At 51.2% G+C, this 20,259-nt stretch overlaps 1 protein-coding gene across 1 annotated transcript; it reads left to right on the top strand.

The window, feature by feature from the left end:
• The first annotated feature begins 565 nt into the window (after positions 1-565).
• Positions 566-1,656, top strand: LOC123071427 (heme-binding-like protein At3g10130, chloroplastic). The gene has a single exon (XM_044494972.1). The coding sequence runs from the start codon at positions 757-759 to the stop codon at positions 1,429-1,431; it is 675 nt and encodes a 224-aa protein (XP_044350907.1). The 5' UTR covers positions 566-756; the 3' UTR covers positions 1,432-1,656.
• The last annotated feature ends 18,603 nt before the right edge of the window (positions 1,657-20,259 follow it).

Here is a 20,259-nt window from a genome sequence, read left to right on the forward strand (position 1 = left end):
TTTTTGATGCAAAAGCCGAGGATAACCTCCTTTTCAAAAAAAAAAAAAATGCCTCCCCACTTTGGCCGATGCATCTTCCGCTTGTGCTCATCTCCTCCCCACCAAAACCGTGCCACAATGTTTGTAATCTCATCTTGCACTTCCATATTGACAACTTGAAACAATTCATATTAAGTTGGGATAGCTTAACAGATGGGTTTAATCAGGAGTTCCCATCGCTGTTTAACTTTCTGTACATAACTGGTGCTGTCATTTTGTGATGTGGTTTGTACTTTCACCGTTGGATTTGAACTTTAGAGGCTCGATATTTGGCGCGCGGTCCACTAATCGCACCGGTGTTCTGGCTGGTATGAAGAGGTGTATATGCCGTTTGCTCCATTTTCTTGCAAGTCGACGTTCAGCTCTCTTCGTCGGAACATGGCGTGCAAGTCAAAGCCGGCAAGCGGAACTTTCTCTCCAAGCCAAAAAAAGGAAGAAATCAAGAAAGGAGAGAAAGAACGTGCGTACAAGACGAAAAATGCTCAAGCAATGTGCCGAAATCGGAAACGCCTCCGTGGAGCAACCCACGCCGCAGCTAACACACCATACCTCGTCCACTCATCCGAATCTCTCGCTTGTTCTTAAGCCCCAGCGCCGCCGAGCCAGATCAACATTCACCCAACGAGCCCATCCCAGCTAGCTCAAAGACCTCCGTTGAGCCCTCCATCGAACAAGCCTCGCCGCCCCTGTTGCCATTCGCCGCGACTGACGCCGACCATGGGTTTGGCCATGGGCAAGCTGATGCTGGGGAAGATCATCGTGGAGACGCCGAAGCACGAGGTGCTCCACACCGGCGACGGCTACGAGATCCGCAAGTACCCGCCGTGCGTCGCCGCCGAGGTGACCTACGACCCCAAGGAGATGAAGGGCGACCGCGACGGCGGGTTCCAGGTCCTCGCCAACTACATCGGCGCCTTCGGCAAGCCGCAGAACACCAAGCCGGAGGCGATCGCCATGACGGCGCCGGTCATCACCTCCTCCGGCGGCGGCGAGGCCGAGCCGATCGCCATGACGGCGCCGGTGATCACCTCCTCCGAGCCCGAGCCGGTGGCCATGACGGTGCCGGTGATCACGGCCGAGGGCCGGGAGGAGAAGGCGAGCAAGGTGACGATGCAGTTCCTGCTGCCGTCCAAGTACACCAAGGCGGAGGAGGCGCCGCGGCCGACGGACGAGCGGGTGGTGCTGCGGGAGGTGGGGGAGCGCAAGTACGCGGTGGTGACGTTCGGCGGTCTGGCCGGAGACAAGGTGGTGGCCGAGAAGGCGGAGGGGCTCAAGGCCGCGCTGGAGAAGGACGGGCACGCCGTCACGGGCCCCTTCGTGCTCTCCCGCTACAACCCGCCGTGGACGCTCCCGCCGCTGCGCACCAACGAGGTCATGTTCCCCGTCAAGTGATGATCAGGCCACCTCATGTATGCAGCTACCGTGTGCTAGTATTCCATTAGCTTGTAGTATTTCCGTTTCGTTTAAGCTGGCACGTCACGTGTTTGGTTAGCACAATAAATAATTGAGTTGTCTGCTGAACGGAGAGTCGCGTTTTCGCACACGGGAGTGCGTGCTCCTGGTTTTCAAAATGTCTTTTAAACGTATTTTGAAATGTTAAAAAATTCCAAACAAAAATTGGCGGATACGTTTTGATATTGTACATGCTCACAAAGTTGTCTCGTGAAAAACCGACAAGTTATGTGTCGTGTTTGAAAAAAATAAAATCTAATGTTAAAAAATGCTTTTGACAAGACAACTTTTTGTCTTTTTACAGAAGTCACAGAAATACCGGGTTTCTCTAAAACTTGACGTGTATACATATAATATGAAGATGTATTCGTTAAATTTCTGTATGGAATTTCTTCATATTTTTTCCGATGACAGAAGCGCACACTCTCATGTGCCGAAGCGAATTTCTCAGCTGAATGTTGATAGCTTCAGTTGATACGCCCTGATCTTGACGTGCCCCACCCTGGACGAACTGACGAAGACATATATTTATCACTGCAAAACAGCAACACTTCAGACATTCACAACTCGTTAACTAAATTGGAATCAGAAACTCTCAAACTCAACGTGTCCGTGCTACTTCCTCAAACAGTGGATTGGCGTAGCAGAGTTCCGCCGCCTCGCACAAGAAGAAAACAGAGTACTCTGCTATGCTCAATAGACTGCTCATTTTTATTCTTCTGCCAGATCCAAAAAAGGAGAGCAAGCTATATGACTTTGATGGGAGTGTAAACATAGTACATCCATTGAAGAAGCTGAAACAATCACGAACAATAAAAAGATTCCATCGACGTCGAAGTTCTTCGTCTCTGGCTCTACTTACCAAAAAAGGCTTTCGCCCCGCTTTATATATAAAGCACAATCCACAACAGCACGGTACAAATGCACGTCACCAAAACACACGCAGACACCCAAGACAGGATACAAAGATGCTGAACGCAGCAACACCTCCCCTAGCACTACAATAGCAACCGGGGTCCACCGCCGTGAACACGCCACTGCCATGAGATGAAGCCACAAATGACGAACTGTGCGCTCCAAGGCGGCGCCTTCAGGAAGGAAACGACACCGGAGCGCCGCCACCACCCGACCCGAGGGTCAGAGTTTCCCCTAGAGCAACACGAGGGCAATGAGAGCCGCGACGACGCCTTCAGGAAGGGAGCGAGATTCGCCGCCGCCGGTCCGTCCGAAGAAAGAGCGGGTTTTCACCCCGGCCAACACTCACTGCCACCGAACGCCACACCCCGGAAACCACACCGGCCCCACGGCCATAGTCACCGGGCAGCACCGAGCCACGGGCTCTGCCTATGAGCATCGCGCAACCACCACCAGGGCCGCCGCCCCGACATCCAAGTCCTAAACACCACCACACCCAAGAGCCACCGCTACCCTAAACAAAGAGACTGAGCGCCCCCAAGCATCTGGCCTCCATCGACTCGTCCCACTGCACCGTGCGTGAGACGAGCTCGGTCCTGTCGCCAGGCGCGAGACGAGCGCGGTCCTGCAGCCATGCGCGAGACGGACTCGGTCCTGCTGCTAGGCACGAGAAGAGATCGGTCCTGCAGCCCGGGCGCGAGACGAGCAATGGACCAAAGCTGGGGACGAGCCAACCCTCTGACGAAGATTGCACCCGGGCACCGAGAGGGGGGGTCGAAGGCCTGCACAAGCCGCTCACCGACGGGCCGACGCTGAAGAAGTCCAGCCGCCGCTGTGAGACGAACCCGACCACCGCCAAGAGCCACCACCACGCCGTGGCAGCCCCATCCACACCGCGCACAGCCCGCAGCACCTGCCATCGCCGGATCGGCCAGGGGTCGGCAGGCCCGCCACCACCAGAGAGCGCCGCAGCAGGGGCGGGCACTGGAGCCGGCCACCACCTGTAGCTAGCCAGCGCCCCGCCGCCGCAACGTCAGATCTGAGCCGCGCCCAAAGCCCCGCCTCCGAGAGCAGAGAACGCCCTAGCCCGCACTAGCCACTCCATGCCGCCGCCTACAGGCCGCGCCCCCGTCGCCAGCCGCCGCCGCCGCGCCCTGAGCTGGCGTCGCGCCGCCGCCCAGCCCAGATGGCCCGCGCCAGCCAGCGCCGCGGGAGGGGGGGAGGCCCCGCCGCCGCCCGAGCTGGCCGGGCTTTGCCCGCCAGCATGCCGGGGCGGCGGCGAGGGGAGGGAGGAGCAAGGAGGAAGGGCGAGCCCGCGCGCTAGGGTCCCCCCCCCCCCGCGGCGCTCGCGGGAGCGGCCAGGGAGGGGAGTGAGGGAAGGGAGCGGTCCAAGAACCTCTCTGGCTCTACTTTCGTCATCTCAACATTTATCTGGTGATAAAAAACTACATAAAACAATACTTAAGCAAGCTAACCAATTTCAAAGGCTTCAAAAGTTTTGCGGTTCAATAGGTGGGGACCTACTATCGTTGAACGCACACTAGGGTGTGGGCAGCCGTTCGAGTATGTTGGCTTATCTCTATATTTGGTAATTTATAGATGTGTTTGGTTAGAGGGATATGCTAGAGTGGCTATGAGTATCCCCATCCAGCTGGATATGGATAGTCATTTTTTCCGTTTGGCTGGATGAGTGAGGTTAGCCCAAGTATTGTTTGGTTTGAAGGATGAATCATGGTTGGGGATAGCCATTGGGGCGTTTGCTTAGAGGGATGAGTAATGGATATGGGTTGTGGTTGGGGATAGCCATTTGCAGGGCTACGATGGCCGAGCGTCACTCACCTGTTTTTCACCGCCGCCATGACCTCTGCTGACAAAGAGAAGCAGGGCCGACAAGATAAGGGAGGTGCACACTCACATCGTTGTCGGGCTTCGGTCTCCTGTCACTGATGCACAGTCACCGTCGTCGTCGGGCTTCGATTTGCCGCCGCCGCTGCCACGGGAAAGAAGGGAGATGGAAAGGGGAAAAGAGATAGGGTTGTCTTCGCATGGGGCACGTGTGGGATGCCCACATCCGTCAGATTTTCATGAATGCGCGGAGCTTGATTTTGGACGAATATTCTGAGCATCTAGCCATCCCTGTCCATACTCGCCCATGAACCAAACGACTGATATCCACATAAAAATGGATATCCCTGTCCCATAGAGGGATAACACAGCATCCAAACACATCCTATGATCTATAATCCGGACGGGGCATTTTTGCTCCCAGGCTCAGATGAGCCTGAGAGTGAACAGTAAATTCACAAAAAATAGTAAAAAAAATCCAAAAAATATAGGTGAAAGATACTCGAATTCTTGATGTTCGTGCAAAAATTCAGCGCGTTTCAAACATCTCGCGAGCTCTAAAAAAAGACAAATTTGGGGTATGTGGAAAAGTTTACTGTTTTGCATTGTTCGGACCTGATTTTGTTCTTTTTGCTGAGAGTTATATAAATGTCCAAATGAGCTATAACTTGGCACGGTATTCACACACTCAAGCATCTTTCACCAATTTTTTGTGTGTATTTTTTCTAGTATTTTGTTTGAATTTACTGTTCGCATGGTGTAAATGAGCTCGGGAGCCGAATTGGATATTCGCTGTAATCCATACTTTTCTTATCTCCACGAGAGACTTCTTGTTGTCCAAACCATGTTCTCTCTATATAAACTACCATGGGGCTCAATACAACATCCATCAGATTCCGTAATATTCCTCTTCTTGCTAAAATGGAATAGCATGGGCATCCCTCCCAGTCACTCTTCATCGGAGCATATGTCCCCTCCAATCTTTTGAGTCTGAACATTTTGAAAACTCTACCCACTGTTTTTTCTTGGTTACAAAAATCATTGTGTAGTAATGATGACGAAGAGGAGAATAAAACCGGAGGCAAGTATTAGTAGAACTTGATAATTTGCTGCTTTTCCATGGCCTGAGAAGATTAAAGAGCATGGTATGCTGCGGTGACAAACAAAAGATGATTTAATGTCTGGATCCATGTGCCAGAAATAATGAGATGAACATGGTTGTGACAGGGTAGATGGTAAGTGGAAGTGATTCGAGAGAAAAAAAACACGGGGATAAGAGAAGCAAAGAGGAGCTAAATTGTACATTCACAATTTCTACCTGGTTATGTACATTATTTTCCTCAATAGATTTGTATTGTGTTTTCTCAAGAAGAATTGTTGAGATGCATCCACAGAGAAATAATCGCTGACGTGCCATCCATAGGTTCAACGACGTAAGGGAAATAATCGCTGATGGAGGTACATACACCACTGATGGGGGCCACTGCCCCCCGGCGCTCATCCCCCCCCCCCTCCCCCAAACATGTATATTTGCTCTTTGACATGAAACAAAATGCATGTGTTATAGTGTTAGGACTCTCAAGATTGGTGCAATGTACGGTCCAAGAAGATGAAGGGGCCAACATAAATGGCGGTGTGGTCTCCCAATTGATTCTCCAATGCAATTTTTTTATGAGAAAATGATGGCTCGATGCATGTCTTACGTGTTCTTAGAAACCATGTAGTCATGTAATGTTCTACGCATGTCTTGTTTGCAGAGGGCAGATGCAAACTCTCTATCATGGTTGGATCGCTCGATGCACCGCAAGCGTAATAAAAGTTCACTTTATTAAAAACAATATTTGAAGGAGCATTTGTGCTACAACTACAAAAAGCGGATAGTTGAAGGCTTCAAACGACGTGAAAAAATTAATAATATGAATGTGGGTGGTTGAACAGTAGATGGTAGTACTGTGGTAGTGAAGTATGAAGCTGGAAATAGGGAAGATAAAATATAACATAAAAGCAAGCCAGTGTTCTAGTTGATAGAACAACAAGATAAAAAATCGGTTCGTATTTTTTAAGTGAGTTGATCGAACAACAAGCTGAAAATTTGGGCGTGATTTTATAAGTAGCTGATATCATGGACTTTATATCTCCAACAAAACAACGTTGGCTAGACATGTGTTTATTGGTTTCGTAAAAATTAGTAATAATAGGCATTAATGTAGTGGTGCTTTTCATGAAAATGAGAACAAAATTAATGTGGATATGCAGGCAGCCCCTGCACATTCGCTACAGCTGGTTCATCACAAACACTCCTCTTGGACATCAAAAGAAGAAGTTACAATGTGACAAGGGGGATTGTTACAGCGTGCATACGGCTGGTCATAGTGGGGAGGAACTTAGGAGTAACATCACACACTCCAATATAACTTTGCTTATGTGGCACGTATTTAATGAAGAGAGAGGTGCTTGTGGTAACTAGCTAAGTTACCGGAACATCACACACTTCAAGAAACAATGAGTCTATAACCTAATAAATACACCGTTGCATGATACTACATAGATGTTCCTACCCACTATGAAGGTACTCCCTCCGTCTAGGTGAGTAAGTCATCTTAGGTTGTGCACCGTGACCAAGGAGGAGGAAAAAACGAGAGGCATTAATGTTTATTTGCTAATTAATAGCATTGCATGTAATGAACTAACCACTGCATGTCGTGTTTGGTAGTCTCAAGTCATTAAAAGCATGCACACCCCTTGTCTCTTATTAGTTGATATGTGAAGAAACAAAAAACAAGGTAAAAGTTAATGCACCGCGCCTTAGTATTTTGGGATTATTTGGTTTTCGTAAGATGACTTACACACCTAGACGGAGGGAGTAGTAACATAGTCTAGGAAAGTGTGAAGTTACTAGCTTATGTTCTTGCCCATTGTGACCAGCCTATTAAGTTAGACTGGTCATAGTGGGGAGTAACTTAGACTAGTAACATACATATGTTACTAGTCTATGTTACTACCTTCATAGTGGGTAGTGTCATAGGTGTGGTAACATAGTTGCCTTCATTTATTACTTTGTAGACTCATTATGCATTGGAAACCGCTATGTGATGGTAACATATTATGTTACTCTATTTGCCTCTCTCCTCATTAACTACTTGCCACATCATCATTTTTGCTTATGTGGCATCTATGTTACTACCTATGTTACTCCCACTATGACCAGCCTTACAAAGGTCTCGAGAGACACCTGGATCAAAATGAGAAGACATTAACAAATTCGTTGTGTAGTTTCAAGATATTTAGTGAAAGCTCCATTTAATGTTCATCATACACTGCATCATCTAGGCCGCTCGCTCAAAATACACGTGAAACCAACTTTTCGGATGCCTCCCTGTCTGATGGTTCCTCAGCTCGTGAATACATCTCTCTCTCTCTCTCTCTCTCTCTCTCTCTCTCTCCCTCCCTCTCTCTCTCTTGACCTTCTCCAAACCTTGTTAGTGCTATATATTTTCTTTTGTTAAGGCAACCCACGTTGTGATGGTAGAAAGTACAACAAAATAGGAGGCATGTGTTGTGACTCGGGAGAAAGCTCATATATATGGTATACAAAGATGAATGGGCCTATATATTGCATATCAAAAGGAGCTCGATTGAACCCATGTGCTAGGTATAATGAGAGAAACATGGCTTCCAAACTAGTAGGTGTTAGTGGAGTATGTAGAGAGAGATACATGAGATAACATAGGACAAGAAAATTAACCGAGATTGTACTTGTTGGTACATGTATAAATCTATTAACATGAACTTTATATGGACGGGTTTTGCTAATTCTCATCTAGAGGAGAATTAACGATATCACATCTAACTCCTACACTATTTAATTAATCCAACAAAAAGTAAAAGAAAAATCCAATATAGAAAGCCATCCGCGACATTCAAAGAAAGGGAACCATGCTCTTACCAATTGGTGAACAAGTAGTTCTAGTGTATGATAAGGTGGTAAACCAAAAAAAGTTGCCACCGCGGCGGATTTTTCCCCATCGTGTCCTCAATGCTCTAGCTCATTCACGTCGGGAGTCTCTCGAGAAGATCTGGCATGAAGCCGTCGTAGAGAAAAAGTAGGAGAGAGATATGAATCCTATATTACCAAATACACATATACAAACATATACTCTAACATCCCCCCCGCACTCACAATGGTAGCAATGCAGACAACGAGAATGGAGAAGAAACCCAAGGTGACATCCCCGACAGTCACAACGACCAACGCGTCGCGGATGTTGTGACTGGAGTGATAACCGTCAAGGTTTCTCAAGCAAGATGGTAGCCCTTTGTGCCATTGTTGAGATAGCCAAGAGCGCGTGGCTTTGTAGCCGTGGTCGAGGCAATCGTACGAGAGACGCCATGGTAGATGTCAAGTCGGGGTTGCCATTATAGAGATAGCCGCGCGTGCAGTTGCAAGCGCAAGGAGCGTCGTGTAGTCAGCGGCACAGTGGTGCACCAGGAAGAAAATGCTGACGCGATCCAGAGGACTGTTTTCGGCAAGCGGTAGAACACCAAGACAGAAGCAATCGCCATGACGACACCAGTCATCACCTTATCTAGTGGCGACGCTAACGGTGAGGCGATCGCCATGCCGGCGCCGCACCAGTGATCACCTCCTCCAAGCCCGAGCCGGTGGCCATGACAGGTGCCCTTCATCACGGCCGAGGGCCGGGAGGAGCAGACGGGGAAGGTGACAGCACGGTTCCTGCTACCGTCCAAACACTACCATAATTTACCTAATTGCTGACGGACGTATCTATGTCAATGGCCCCCATTGGCATAGATGGATATATCCCGACGGCCTAGGTCAATCCGTAGGCATAGGCAAGCTGTCAACATATGTCCACCTATGTCGACGGGGGCCGTTGGCATACCACGGCCATCGGGAGCGCAGGTTGTACGTCTATGGTGGCCGTCGGCTTATGTCGGGCTGTCGGCATAGCCACGGGCTCGGCTACCCGGTAAGCGATGACTGTTTGGCGGCGTCGGTCCTACGCCGACGGAGCTAACGGGGGCCATCGGTACAGCTATGCCGACAGCATAGCTTTGACGACAGCAGAGCTTTGCCTACATCATCGATCCGCGCCCTCTCCATGTCATCGATTCGAGGCCGTCGGGGGTCCGTGGGAGTTGCATAGGTATGCCGACGGCCTGGCCGTCGGTATAAGCCTGGCCCATGGCCTCTGCCATGTCATCAATCTGCGTACTATGCCACCTCATTGATCTAGGGCATCGTCGATCCGTGGGCGTAGCTATGCCGATGACATAGCCGTCGGCATAGATTTTGTGCTAATTTTTTCCTATTTTATTTATTTTCTCTTTTTATTTATTTTTTGATTTTTAAACTTAAATGTGCCTTATCTAAACAAAAAACATACCTCAATTATATATCGATTGCCCCCCCCCCCCCCACACGGTCGTCGTTGCCGCCGTGTAATCGAGGAGGGAAACGGCCGACACGAAGGGAATCAGGTTTAGATGGGATGGGGTACCTAGGGGTAGAAATACTGCCAGGTCTTGCGGTGGGCCCTCCTACGTGTGTGGAAGCGTGGTGGCAGGTGAAAGCACCCGGCACGCGGCTCCGGGGTGTGCCCCCTCACGGGCGTCGCTGCCGCCGTATCACGGAGGGGGAAAACGGCCACGTCGGGCCGTCAAGGAGGGAATTTTGGGGTGGGTTGGGCCCGGATCGTATTCGGGGGTGTAGCTATGGGCTAGGCTATGACAAACCAGTGAAAAGGTCCATCAGCCAAACCCTGTCCGACTAAAGTCAAAGGGCTAGATCCATCGGTCGACTGTGTCAGGGTTAGATGGGACGGGGTACCTGAGGGTAGCAATGCGTGTGGAAGCGTGGTGGCAGGCGAAAGGACCCGGCACGCGGCTCCGGGGTATGCCCCCTCCACTGACGGGCACTGCCACCGTCACTTAGAGGGGGGAATCATGCGCATCGGGTCGAACCGGAGGGAATCTAGTGGTGGGTTGGGTCCAAACCGTGTTTGGGGATGTTCCTATGGGATGACCTATCGCAACCAGGTGGAACAGTCCACTGGTTAAAGCCCATCCGGTGAATGTCAAATGGCTAGATCTCCTGGTCAACGGGGCTTCGTGGCGGCCCTCTGGATGTAACTATGCCACCGAAACACCGCATCGAGTCCTCATGCATGTGTGAAAGTGTTGTAGCATACTCACACGCCCATCTTGAGGCTCCGGGGTGTGCCCCCTGAGGGAGTCCCGGACTAGGGGGTGTCCGGATAGCCGAACTATCATCATCGGCCGGACTCCAAGACTGTGAAGATACAAGATTGAAGACTTCGTCTCGTGTCAGGATGGGACTTTCCTTGGCGTGGAAGGCAAGCTTGGCGATACGGATATGTAGATCTCCTACCATTGTAACCGACTCTGTGTAACCCTAGCCCTCTCCGGTGTCTATATAAACCGGATGGCTTTAGTCCGTAGGACGAACAACAATCATACCATAGGCTAGCTTCTAGGGTTTAGCCTCCTTGATCTCATGGTAGATCTACTCTTGTAACACATATCATCAATATTAATCAAGCAGGACATAGGGTTTTACCTCCATCAAGAGGGCCCGAACCTGGGTAAAACATCATGTCCCTTGTCTCCTGTTACCATCCGCCTAGACGCATAGTTCGGGACCCCCTACCCGAGATCCGCCAGTTTTGACACCGACATTGGTGCTTTCATTGAGAGTTCCTCTGTGTCGTCACCGATAGGCTCGATGGCTTCTTCGATCATCAACAACGATGCAGTCCAGGGTGAGACCTTCCTCCCCGGACAGATCTTCGTATTCGGCGACTTTACACTGCGGGCCAATTCGCTTGGCCATCTGGAGCAGATCGAAAGCTACGCCCCTGGCCGTCAGGTCAGATTTGGAAGTTTGAACTTCACGGCTGACATCCGCGGGGACTTGATCCTCGATGGATTCGAGCCACAGCCGAGCGTGCCGCACTGTCACGACGAGCATGATTTAGCTCTGCGGCCGGACAGTACCCTGGAGGCCGCACTCGAGCCCGCTCCGATCTTCAATTCAGAGCCGGCTGCGCAGATCGAGGACGGATGGCTAGACACCGCCTCGGGGGCTGCAACCTCTACGGCGATAGAGCCGAACACTGACCTTGTCCCTCACGAAGCTCGCGGCTCCGAGGCGCCGGACTCCTCGCAGGACTCCGAACCTCCCGCGCCCCCTCCGATCGAATCCAATTGGGCGCCGATCATGGAGTTCACCGCGGCGGACATCTTTCAACACTCACCTTTTTGCGACATCTTGAGTTTGCTAAAGTATCTCTCGTTATCAGGAGAGCCCTGGCCGGACTGCGGCCAGGACGGTTGGGATGCGGACGACGAAGAAATTCAAAGCCCACCCACCATCCACTTGGTAGCCACTGTCGATGATCTAACCGACATGCTAGAATTCGACTCCGAAGACATCGACGGTATGGACGACGATGCCGGAGACGACCAAGAACCAGCGCCTACTGGGCACTGGAAAGCCACCTCATCATATGACATATACATGGTGGATATCCCAAAGGATGGGAATGGCGAAGGGGCAGCGAAGGATGACCCCTCCAAGAAACGCCCAAGCGCCGGCGTCAGCGGTGCCGCTCTAAATCCCGCCATAGCAAGAATGAAGATTCCGGCACCGGAGATAATAACACCCCGGATAGTGCCGAAGACAACCCACTCCAGCAAGGTTCGGCACAGGAGGACGGAGACGCCAGCCCTCATGAGAGAGCGGCAGAAGAAGAGGTAGAGGATTATATGCCTCCCTCCAGAGACGAGGCGAGCCTCGACGACGACGAATTCGTCGTGCCTGAGGATCCCGTCGAACAAGAGCATTTTAAACGCAGGCTTATGGCCACGGCAAACAGCCTCAAGAAAAAGCAGCAACAGCTTAGAGCTGATCAAGATCTGCTAGCCGACAGATGGACTGAAGTCCTCGCGGCCGAAGAGCATGAGCTCGAACGCCCCTCCAAAAGCTACCCTAAACGCAAGCTGCTCCCCCGATTAGAGGAGGAGGCGTATGAACCTGCATCACCAACAGACAATACGGCTGACCGACCACCCCGTGGTCGCGACAGAGAGGCCTCTAGGCCCTTCACGAGAACCGTACCCCGGCATCGCTCGAAAAGCACAAGGCCACAGGGGAATGCTCCGGACTTGCGAGATATATTGGAGGATAAGGCAAGACAATCAAGATCGATCTATGGATCACGTGGACGCCCCATGATACGCGACGACAGCTGTCGCGCCGGACATAGTAAGTCCGGACGGGCCGAACAAAACAGACAAAGCTCTTTTGAGCTCCGTCGTGATATCGCCCAGTACAGAGGCGCCGCACACCCACTATGCTTCATAGATGAAGTAATGGATCATCAAATCCCCGAAGGGTTTAAACCCGTCAATATTGAATCTTATGATGGCACAACAGACCCCGCGGTTTGGATCAAAGACTATCTCCTCCACATCCACATGGCGCGCGGTGACGATCTTCACGCCATCAAATATCTCCCACTCAAACTTAAAGGACCAGCCCGGCATTGGCTTAACAGCTTGCCAGCAGAGTCAATCGGGAGTTGGGAAGACCTAGAAGCCGCATTCCTCGATAACTTCCAGGGCACGTATGTGCGACCACCAGACGCTAATGACCTAAGCCACATAATTCAACAGCCAGACGAATCAGCCAGACAGTTCTGGACATGGTTCTTAACCAAGAAAAACCAAATCGTCGATTGTCCGGATGCGGAGGCCCTCGCGGCCTTCAAGCATAACATCCGCGACGAGTGGCTTGCCCGGCACTTGGGACAGGAAAAGCCGAAATCCATGGCAGCCCTCACATCACTCATGACCCGCTTCTGCGCGGGTGAGGACAGCTGGCTAGCACGCAACAACAACCTTAGCAAAAATTCTGGCAGTCCGGATATCAAGGACCGTAATGGCAGGTTGCGTCGAAACAAAAACAAACGCCGCATTAACGGCGACAATAGTGAGGATACGACAGTCAATGCCGGATTCAGAGGCTCTAAACCCGGTTAGCGGAAAAAGCCATTCAAAAGAACCACTCCGGGTCCGTCCAATTTGGACCGAATACTCGACCGCTTGTGCCAGATACACGGCACCCCCGAAAAACCAGCCAACCAGACCAACAGGGACTGTTGGGTATTCAAGCAGGCAGGCAAGTTAATTGCCGAAAACAATGACAAGGGGCTGCATAGCGATGACGAGGAAGAGACCCGACCGCCGAACAATAGAGGACAGAAGGGTTTCCCCCCACAGGTGCGGACGGTGAACATGATATACGCAACACACAAACCCAAAAGGGAGCAGAAGCGTGCACTCAGGGATGTATACGCGATGGAGCCAGTTGCCCCGAAGTTCAACCCATGGTCCTCCTGCCCGATCACTTTTGACCGAAGGGACCACCCCACCAGTATCCGCCACGGCGGATTCGCCGCATTGGTTTTAGACCCAATCGTCGATGGATTTCACCTCACCAGAGTCCTGATGGACGGCGGTAGCAGCCTGAACCTGCTTTATCAGGATACAGTGCAGCCTCTTAAGGCAATTCTCGAGTCCGGCCGTTAAGCGACCGGACACGGCTAAACGCGCCCGGAGTAACCTACAACAAGACCACCTAGCACGTTCCGAGCACGCGTAGCAGTGCGGCCCCAACCCCAGCCCCTGCAAAATGTCAAGACAGGTCCTTCGCGTACACCATTACGCTTTGGAGATACCATGGGCATGGGGAGAGGGGCACGACCACCATAGGCCCAGAATGCGGCTCAACCACACCAGGGGCTCTCAAGTGTGTCGTTCTTTTTCTCTTTTTTCCTTTTTATTTTTACCCACAGGACTCCGTTCGTCAGAAGCCCTGTCCGGCAGCAGACCTGCCGAACTCACAATGCAACAGCCAGGGAAGGAGAAAGGCTACAACGAATATCCAGGTGGTCTCCATTAAGAGCATTAAATTTGTTTCATACACCACTCCATAGCCTACCCCTAGAGGGGGGACATGTTTCATAGTCCCATCCCCTGCTTCTCGCACCATTTGTATCGTTCTGCATTCACAGCAGTTCTTTTCCTTCAATAAAGCAATGCAACACCTTTTTCGCTTCCAATTGCCTTTCTTTCTTATACATATGTTCATTTATGACATGTTGCATCCGTACACTTTGGTACGGCTAAATACACCAGGGGCTTATGTTTCCCGCATTACGGTGTGATAAGTCCAAACACTTTCACAAGTGCGGCACCCCGAACTTATATCATTATATGCATCGGCTCCGAATCATGTTCTTGGGTCAATAGTTGGGTTTGCCCGGCTCCCATGTTTTGGTACCTTATGTTCCGTTGTATCGGCTAAGGTAGCACTGGGAGAATCACTGCGATTGCGCCCCAGTTGAGCTGGGCGAGCGCCTCAGTGGAGAAAGCTAAAACTGACCGTCATGATGAGGCGAGAGCCGGTCGCTGTTCGAGAGGTTTCTTGCGAGTCCCTAAAGACTTATGCCGCTTAGAGCGAGGAGCCGACTTTGTCCGGCCCAGGCGTGGATAGCGCCCCAAATTCGGCCTTCCGAATACTAGGGGCTTCGCCAAAATTTGAAATTATAGAATTCTATGGCTAAGTGAGAGTGTTCAAGCATTATAAGTCCGGTTGCCTTGTTCGTTGTGTTGAGCGCCTCCCTAGATGGACCCAAAAATGGGAACAAGAATGCTCAAATTTATCCCGAACACCCCAGCAATCGTGGCATGGGGGCTGAAGCCGACGACTAGCCATCTCTCAGATTTGATAAACAGCCGCACAGAAGGTAATATTTTAAATTAACAAGCATTGCTTAGCGCATATGAACTAAGTTTTCAGCGCACAGGATAACAAAATGCGAGTTTACTCAAAAATTACATCTTTGGAACACTCACCCGCAATAATGCGGGCACCCTTCAGGACAGTTTTATAATACATTTCGGGCGTGTGATGCTCCTTGCCCTGCGGTGGCGTGTCCGTCACAAGCTTCTGGGCATCCATCTTGCCCCAGTGCACCTTTGCGCGGGCAAGGGCCCGACGGGCACCTTCAATACAGGCGGAGTGCTTGATGACTTCAACCCATGGACACGCATCCACCAGCCGCCGCACCAGGCCGAAGTAGCTCCCAGGCATGGCCTCCTTAGGCCACAGCCAAACTATGAGGCCCTTCATGGCCTGTTCAGCCGCCTTGTGGAGCTCGACCAGCTGCTTCAGCTGGTCGCTAAGGGGCACCGGATGTCCGGCCTCAGCATACTGAGACCAGAAGACCTTCTCCGTCGAGCTCCCCTCCTCGGCCCTGTAGAAAGCGGCAACATCGGACACGCTGCGGGGCAGATCTGCGGACGCCCCTGGAGAGCTCCGAATTCGGGTAAGTGATAGGTAATTCACACTCACATGCTTACTTTGCATGAAAAATGCCTTACCCGCCGCTATTTTCTTCAACGCCTCGATTTCCTGGAGGGCCTTATAGGCTTCGGCCTTAGCGGCTTTGGCACTCTCAAGAGCCGTCGCAAGCTCGGACTCTCGAGTCTTTGAGTCACGCTCCAAACTCTCATGTTTTTCCATGAGAGCCTGGAGCTCTTGCTGTACCTCCGCCACCCGCGCCTCATGCTTCTCTCGCTCGGTGCGTTCCGCGGCCGCATTACAGTCTGCCGCGGACACCGCCTCTTTCAGGGTCACCACCTCGTTTGTGGCCCCTGCTATATCCATGTTATCCTTGTCATTTTTCTTGCAACCAAATCCTTTTCTGTAAGGTACAATTTTAATAAGGTATTACTCACCTTCTTTTTCCTCGAGCTGCTTCTTGGCACGTCCGAGCTCATTCTCGGACCGCTGGAGGCTTTCCTTCAAAGTATTGACCTCCACAGTCAGTGCGGCGGAGGTCAGCAGCACAGCCTGCAATCCCATATTGACATATTTTTTATGACTCCTGCGTAAATCTTTTTAGATCCTCAGTCCGGCTTTTCTTTCCGAACACCGAACCGAGCATCAGGGGCTACTGTCTATGCGGTACCATTTTATATATATCGAAATTCTTACCTCAAAGCCTGTTAGAAGGCTGCTGCAGGCTTCGGTCAGCCCGCTCTTGGCAAGCTGAACCTTCTGAATCACCGCACTCATAACAGTGCGGTGTTCCTCTTCAATGGAGGCGCCATTGAGCGCCTCCAGCAAGTTATCCAGCGCCTCCGGTTGGACGGAGGCTGCCGGCGTCACGGTCTTGCCCTTCTTACGAAGGGGTCGCCCGCCGGACTCCGGAGCCACTATGGGTTCCGGGGCCGAGTCCGGTGCAAAGTCTAGGAGGTTGTCCTGCGACACCTCCGGGGCCTCCTCCTCCTGGTGGGTCCCTTCTCGGGATCCCACCTTGGCATTGTCCGCATCACAGGGGGTGGAGGCAGTCGGAAGAGAATCCATATCCGACGCACCTAAGGACCCGCTCGACGAAGCGGGAAGATCATCCTTGGGCGGACTGTAGGGTTATATGCGGCATTAGAAAGACATTATGTGGCGAAAAGAAAACCATGAATTTATTCGGGAGTCTGGATACTTACGATCTTGCCAGGGGCTTGGCCCTTGGAGGCCAGTCCTCGTCGTCGTCACTGGCATTGGTAGAGCAGTCCGGGGAAAGAGTTTTTCCCTTCTTGGACCCTTCGGCCTCCCCCGTAGGGGAAGCCTTCCTTTTCTTCCCTCCCCCCGCTGGGGGAGAGGCTTTCTTCTTCTCCTCCTCACCTTTGTGGGAGGAGTCGGCCTCAGAGTCATCATCCGATAACACCTGAAAACGGGAACTCTTTCGAGTACCCGTGGCCTTCTTCTTGGCCTTCTTCTCCGGCACCACGTGGGGTGCCGGAGCCAGCAGCCCCGTTAGGCGGGCGTCCGCTGGGTCCTCTGGCAATGGGGCCGGACAGATAGTCTGTTCGGCCTTTGCCAGCCAGTCCTGTCAAAGGAAAGGGGAGTTTAGATCCCGCATAGAGTCAAACTATGGAAAACGAGCATTCCATAAAGGACAAAATCACTTACCTCGTCAGCCGGACGCTGCGAGCTGAATCCGCGATCTTTGGTAGCGGATGCGGGAGCCTCGGCGCCCTTGAACAGCACCTTCCAGACATCTTCGTACATAGTGTCGAAGAGCCCGCTTAAAGTCTGGTTCTGCGCCGGATCGAACTCCCACATGTTGAAGCCCCGTCGTTGGCATGGGAGGATCCGGCGGATGAGCATGACCTGGACTACGTTGACAAGCTTAAGCTTCTTGTCCACCAGCTTTTGGATGCAGGCTTGGAGTCCGGTCAGCTCCTCCGAATTGCCCCAGATCCGGCCGCTCTCTTTCCAGAAGGTGAGCCGTGTGGGGATGCCAGATCTAAATTCGGGGCCGCTGCCCATTCAGGGTCACGCGGGTCGGTGATGTAGAACCACCCCGATTGCCACCCCTTAATGGTTTCCATGAAAGTGCCCTCGAGCCAAGTAATGTGGGACACCCTGCCCACCATGGCGCCTCCGCACTCCGCTTGGCTGCCCTTCACAACCTTCGGCTTGACACCGAAGGTCTTGAGCCACAAGCCGAAGTGGGGCTGGATGCAGAGGAAGGCCTCACACACGACGGTAAACGCCGAGATGTTGAGGATGAAATTCGAGGCCAGATCATGGAAATCCAGGCCGTAGTAGAACATGAGCCCCCGGACAAAGGGATGGAGTGGGAAGCCCAGTCCGCGGAGGAAATGGGGAAGAAATACTACCCTCTCATGGGGCCTGGGGGTGGGGATGAGCTCTCCCTCGTCGGGGAGCCGATGGGCGATGTTGCTGGACAAATATCCGGCGCTGCGCAGCTTCTGGATCTGCCCCTCCGTGACGGAGGAGGCCATCCACTTGCCTCCCGCTCCGGACATGGTTGGAGAAGGTTGAGGTGAGATGTGTGGACTTGGGCGCTGGATCTCGAGTTCACGGAGATGGATAAGCCAAGGAGGAAGAAGGCGCAGGTAAAAGGGTTGGATTTTTATCCCCTTATATGGACGGACGAAAACATGTCTCCCCACTGGCCTGGTAAAACTCGCTTATCTCCCAAGCGCCGCAATAAATGGCGCGGTTGGGTTACCCATGTCCGTATTGATGGGAATCCCGGAATAAGGGGAACACGACCTCTGCTTCGACAAGACGTGCCAAGGAAATCGCTTCGCTGAACACGCTGAGGTGGTACGATAAAAACGATTCTAGTAAGGGCTTGGTTGTGGTGTGACGTCATGCCACAAAATACGTCAGTAGATTGAACTTGTGTAATATTATTCTCTCTACGGTGGTATGTGGAATTTATTTTTGCAGAGCCGGACACTATCCTGGTGTTCACAATCTTCTATAAATTATTCGGAGGAAGAACCCGCCTTGCAATGCCGAAGACAATATGCGCGCCGGACTCGTCGTCATTGAAGCCTGGTTCAGGGGCTACTGAGGGAGTCCCGGACTAGGGGGTGTCCGGATAGCCGAACTATCATCATCGGCCGGACTCCAAGACTGTGAAGATACAAGATTGAAGACTTCGTCCCGTGTCCGAATGGGACTTTCCTTGGCGTGGAAGGCAAGCTTGGCGATACGGATATGTAGATCTCCTACCATTGTAACCGACTTTGTGTAACCCTAGCCCTTTCCGGTGTCTATATAAACCGGATGGCTTTAGTCCGTAGGACGAACAACAATCATACCATAGGCTAGCTTCTAGGGTTTAGCCTCCTTGATCTCGTGGTAGATCTACTCTTGTAACACATATCATCAATATTAATCAAGCAGGACGTAGGGTTTTACCTCCATCAAGAGGGCCCGAACCTGGGTAAAACATCGTGTCCCTTGTCTCCTGTTACCATCCGCCTAGACGCACAGTTCGGGACCCCCTACCCAAGATCCGCCGGTTTTGACACTGACACCCCCCCTCCACGATAGTCCATCTGCATCTGTAAGTGTTCATCTCCCTATGCGTCAGATCTGCATTAGGTTTAGCCTTGTTCTTCGATGTTCTTCATTTGTTCTTCACTGTATCTCTAGTCAGTCCTTACTTAGATCCAAATATGTCCTTTAAAATGCGCGGAATCTGTTTCTATTCCTTTTATTGTCACAAAACTTGCTTCACAGATGCAGAAATCTCTCCCTTGTGCTAGTTCCTCTGCTGCTGCAATATTTAGGTTTCAATTTATTTTCTTTTTCTGAACTGCCACAAATCCAACATTATAGCTTCAGTCTGTGAAATCTGTTTGTCCATCACTTAGCGAATTTTTTCTTCTTGATAGATCTTAACTATCAGTATTGTCATGGCGGCTTACATCAGCAGTTATAGCTAGTCATATGTCATTAGGCCCCTTTTAAGTCGCCACTCTGAATATATACTGTAGCGCTTTTCCTCTGGCTTAATGAATCAACTTAAACCGATAAATTTTTCTTTCTTTTAGGCTTTTTTCTTCACAATGTCACCAAAGACAGCGACTTCATGTAATTGGATTCCCTCCATTGTCACTAAGGACAGCTCAAAGACTTTGTCAAAACCGGCTATTTACCAGAAAAAAAATGTCATGCATTATCGCGGCCCCAATCCAGAAGAAGAAAGACCTCAACCAAAGGATGATGAGGTCATTGTTTTTACTGACCACATGAATCGGGGCTTCTCACTGCCCGGTTCTAAATTTTTCCGAGACATTCTGCACTTCTTTCAGCTTCATCCTCAAGACACTAGACCCAATTCCATGTCAAACATCTGCAACTTTCAAATTTTCTGCGAAGTATAGCTTCAAGAGGATCCCAATGTTGAACTATTTAGGGAATATTTTTATTTGAACCGCCAAAATGAGTTCACGAACGGACCCAGCTTGGAACTTGGCGGAATCTCAATTCAACGAAGAAGAGATGCTCTCTTCCCCTATGCTCGCTTGCCGAGTCACCCCAAAGATTGGAACCAGACATGGTTTTATTGC

Source organism: Triticum aestivum, chromosome 3B (assembly GCF_018294505.1).
Source record: "Triticum aestivum cultivar Chinese Spring chromosome 3B, IWGSC CS RefSeq v2.1, whole genome shotgun sequence".
Classification (NCBI taxonomy): domain Eukaryota; kingdom Viridiplantae; phylum Streptophyta; class Magnoliopsida; order Poales; family Poaceae; genus Triticum; species Triticum aestivum.

Bases quoted from the DNA above. Each gene is read 5' to 3' on its own strand.
- LOC123071427 (XM_044494972.1), top strand. From the start codon at position 757: ATGGGTTTGGCCATGGGCAAGCTGATGCTGGGGAAGATCATCGTGGAG.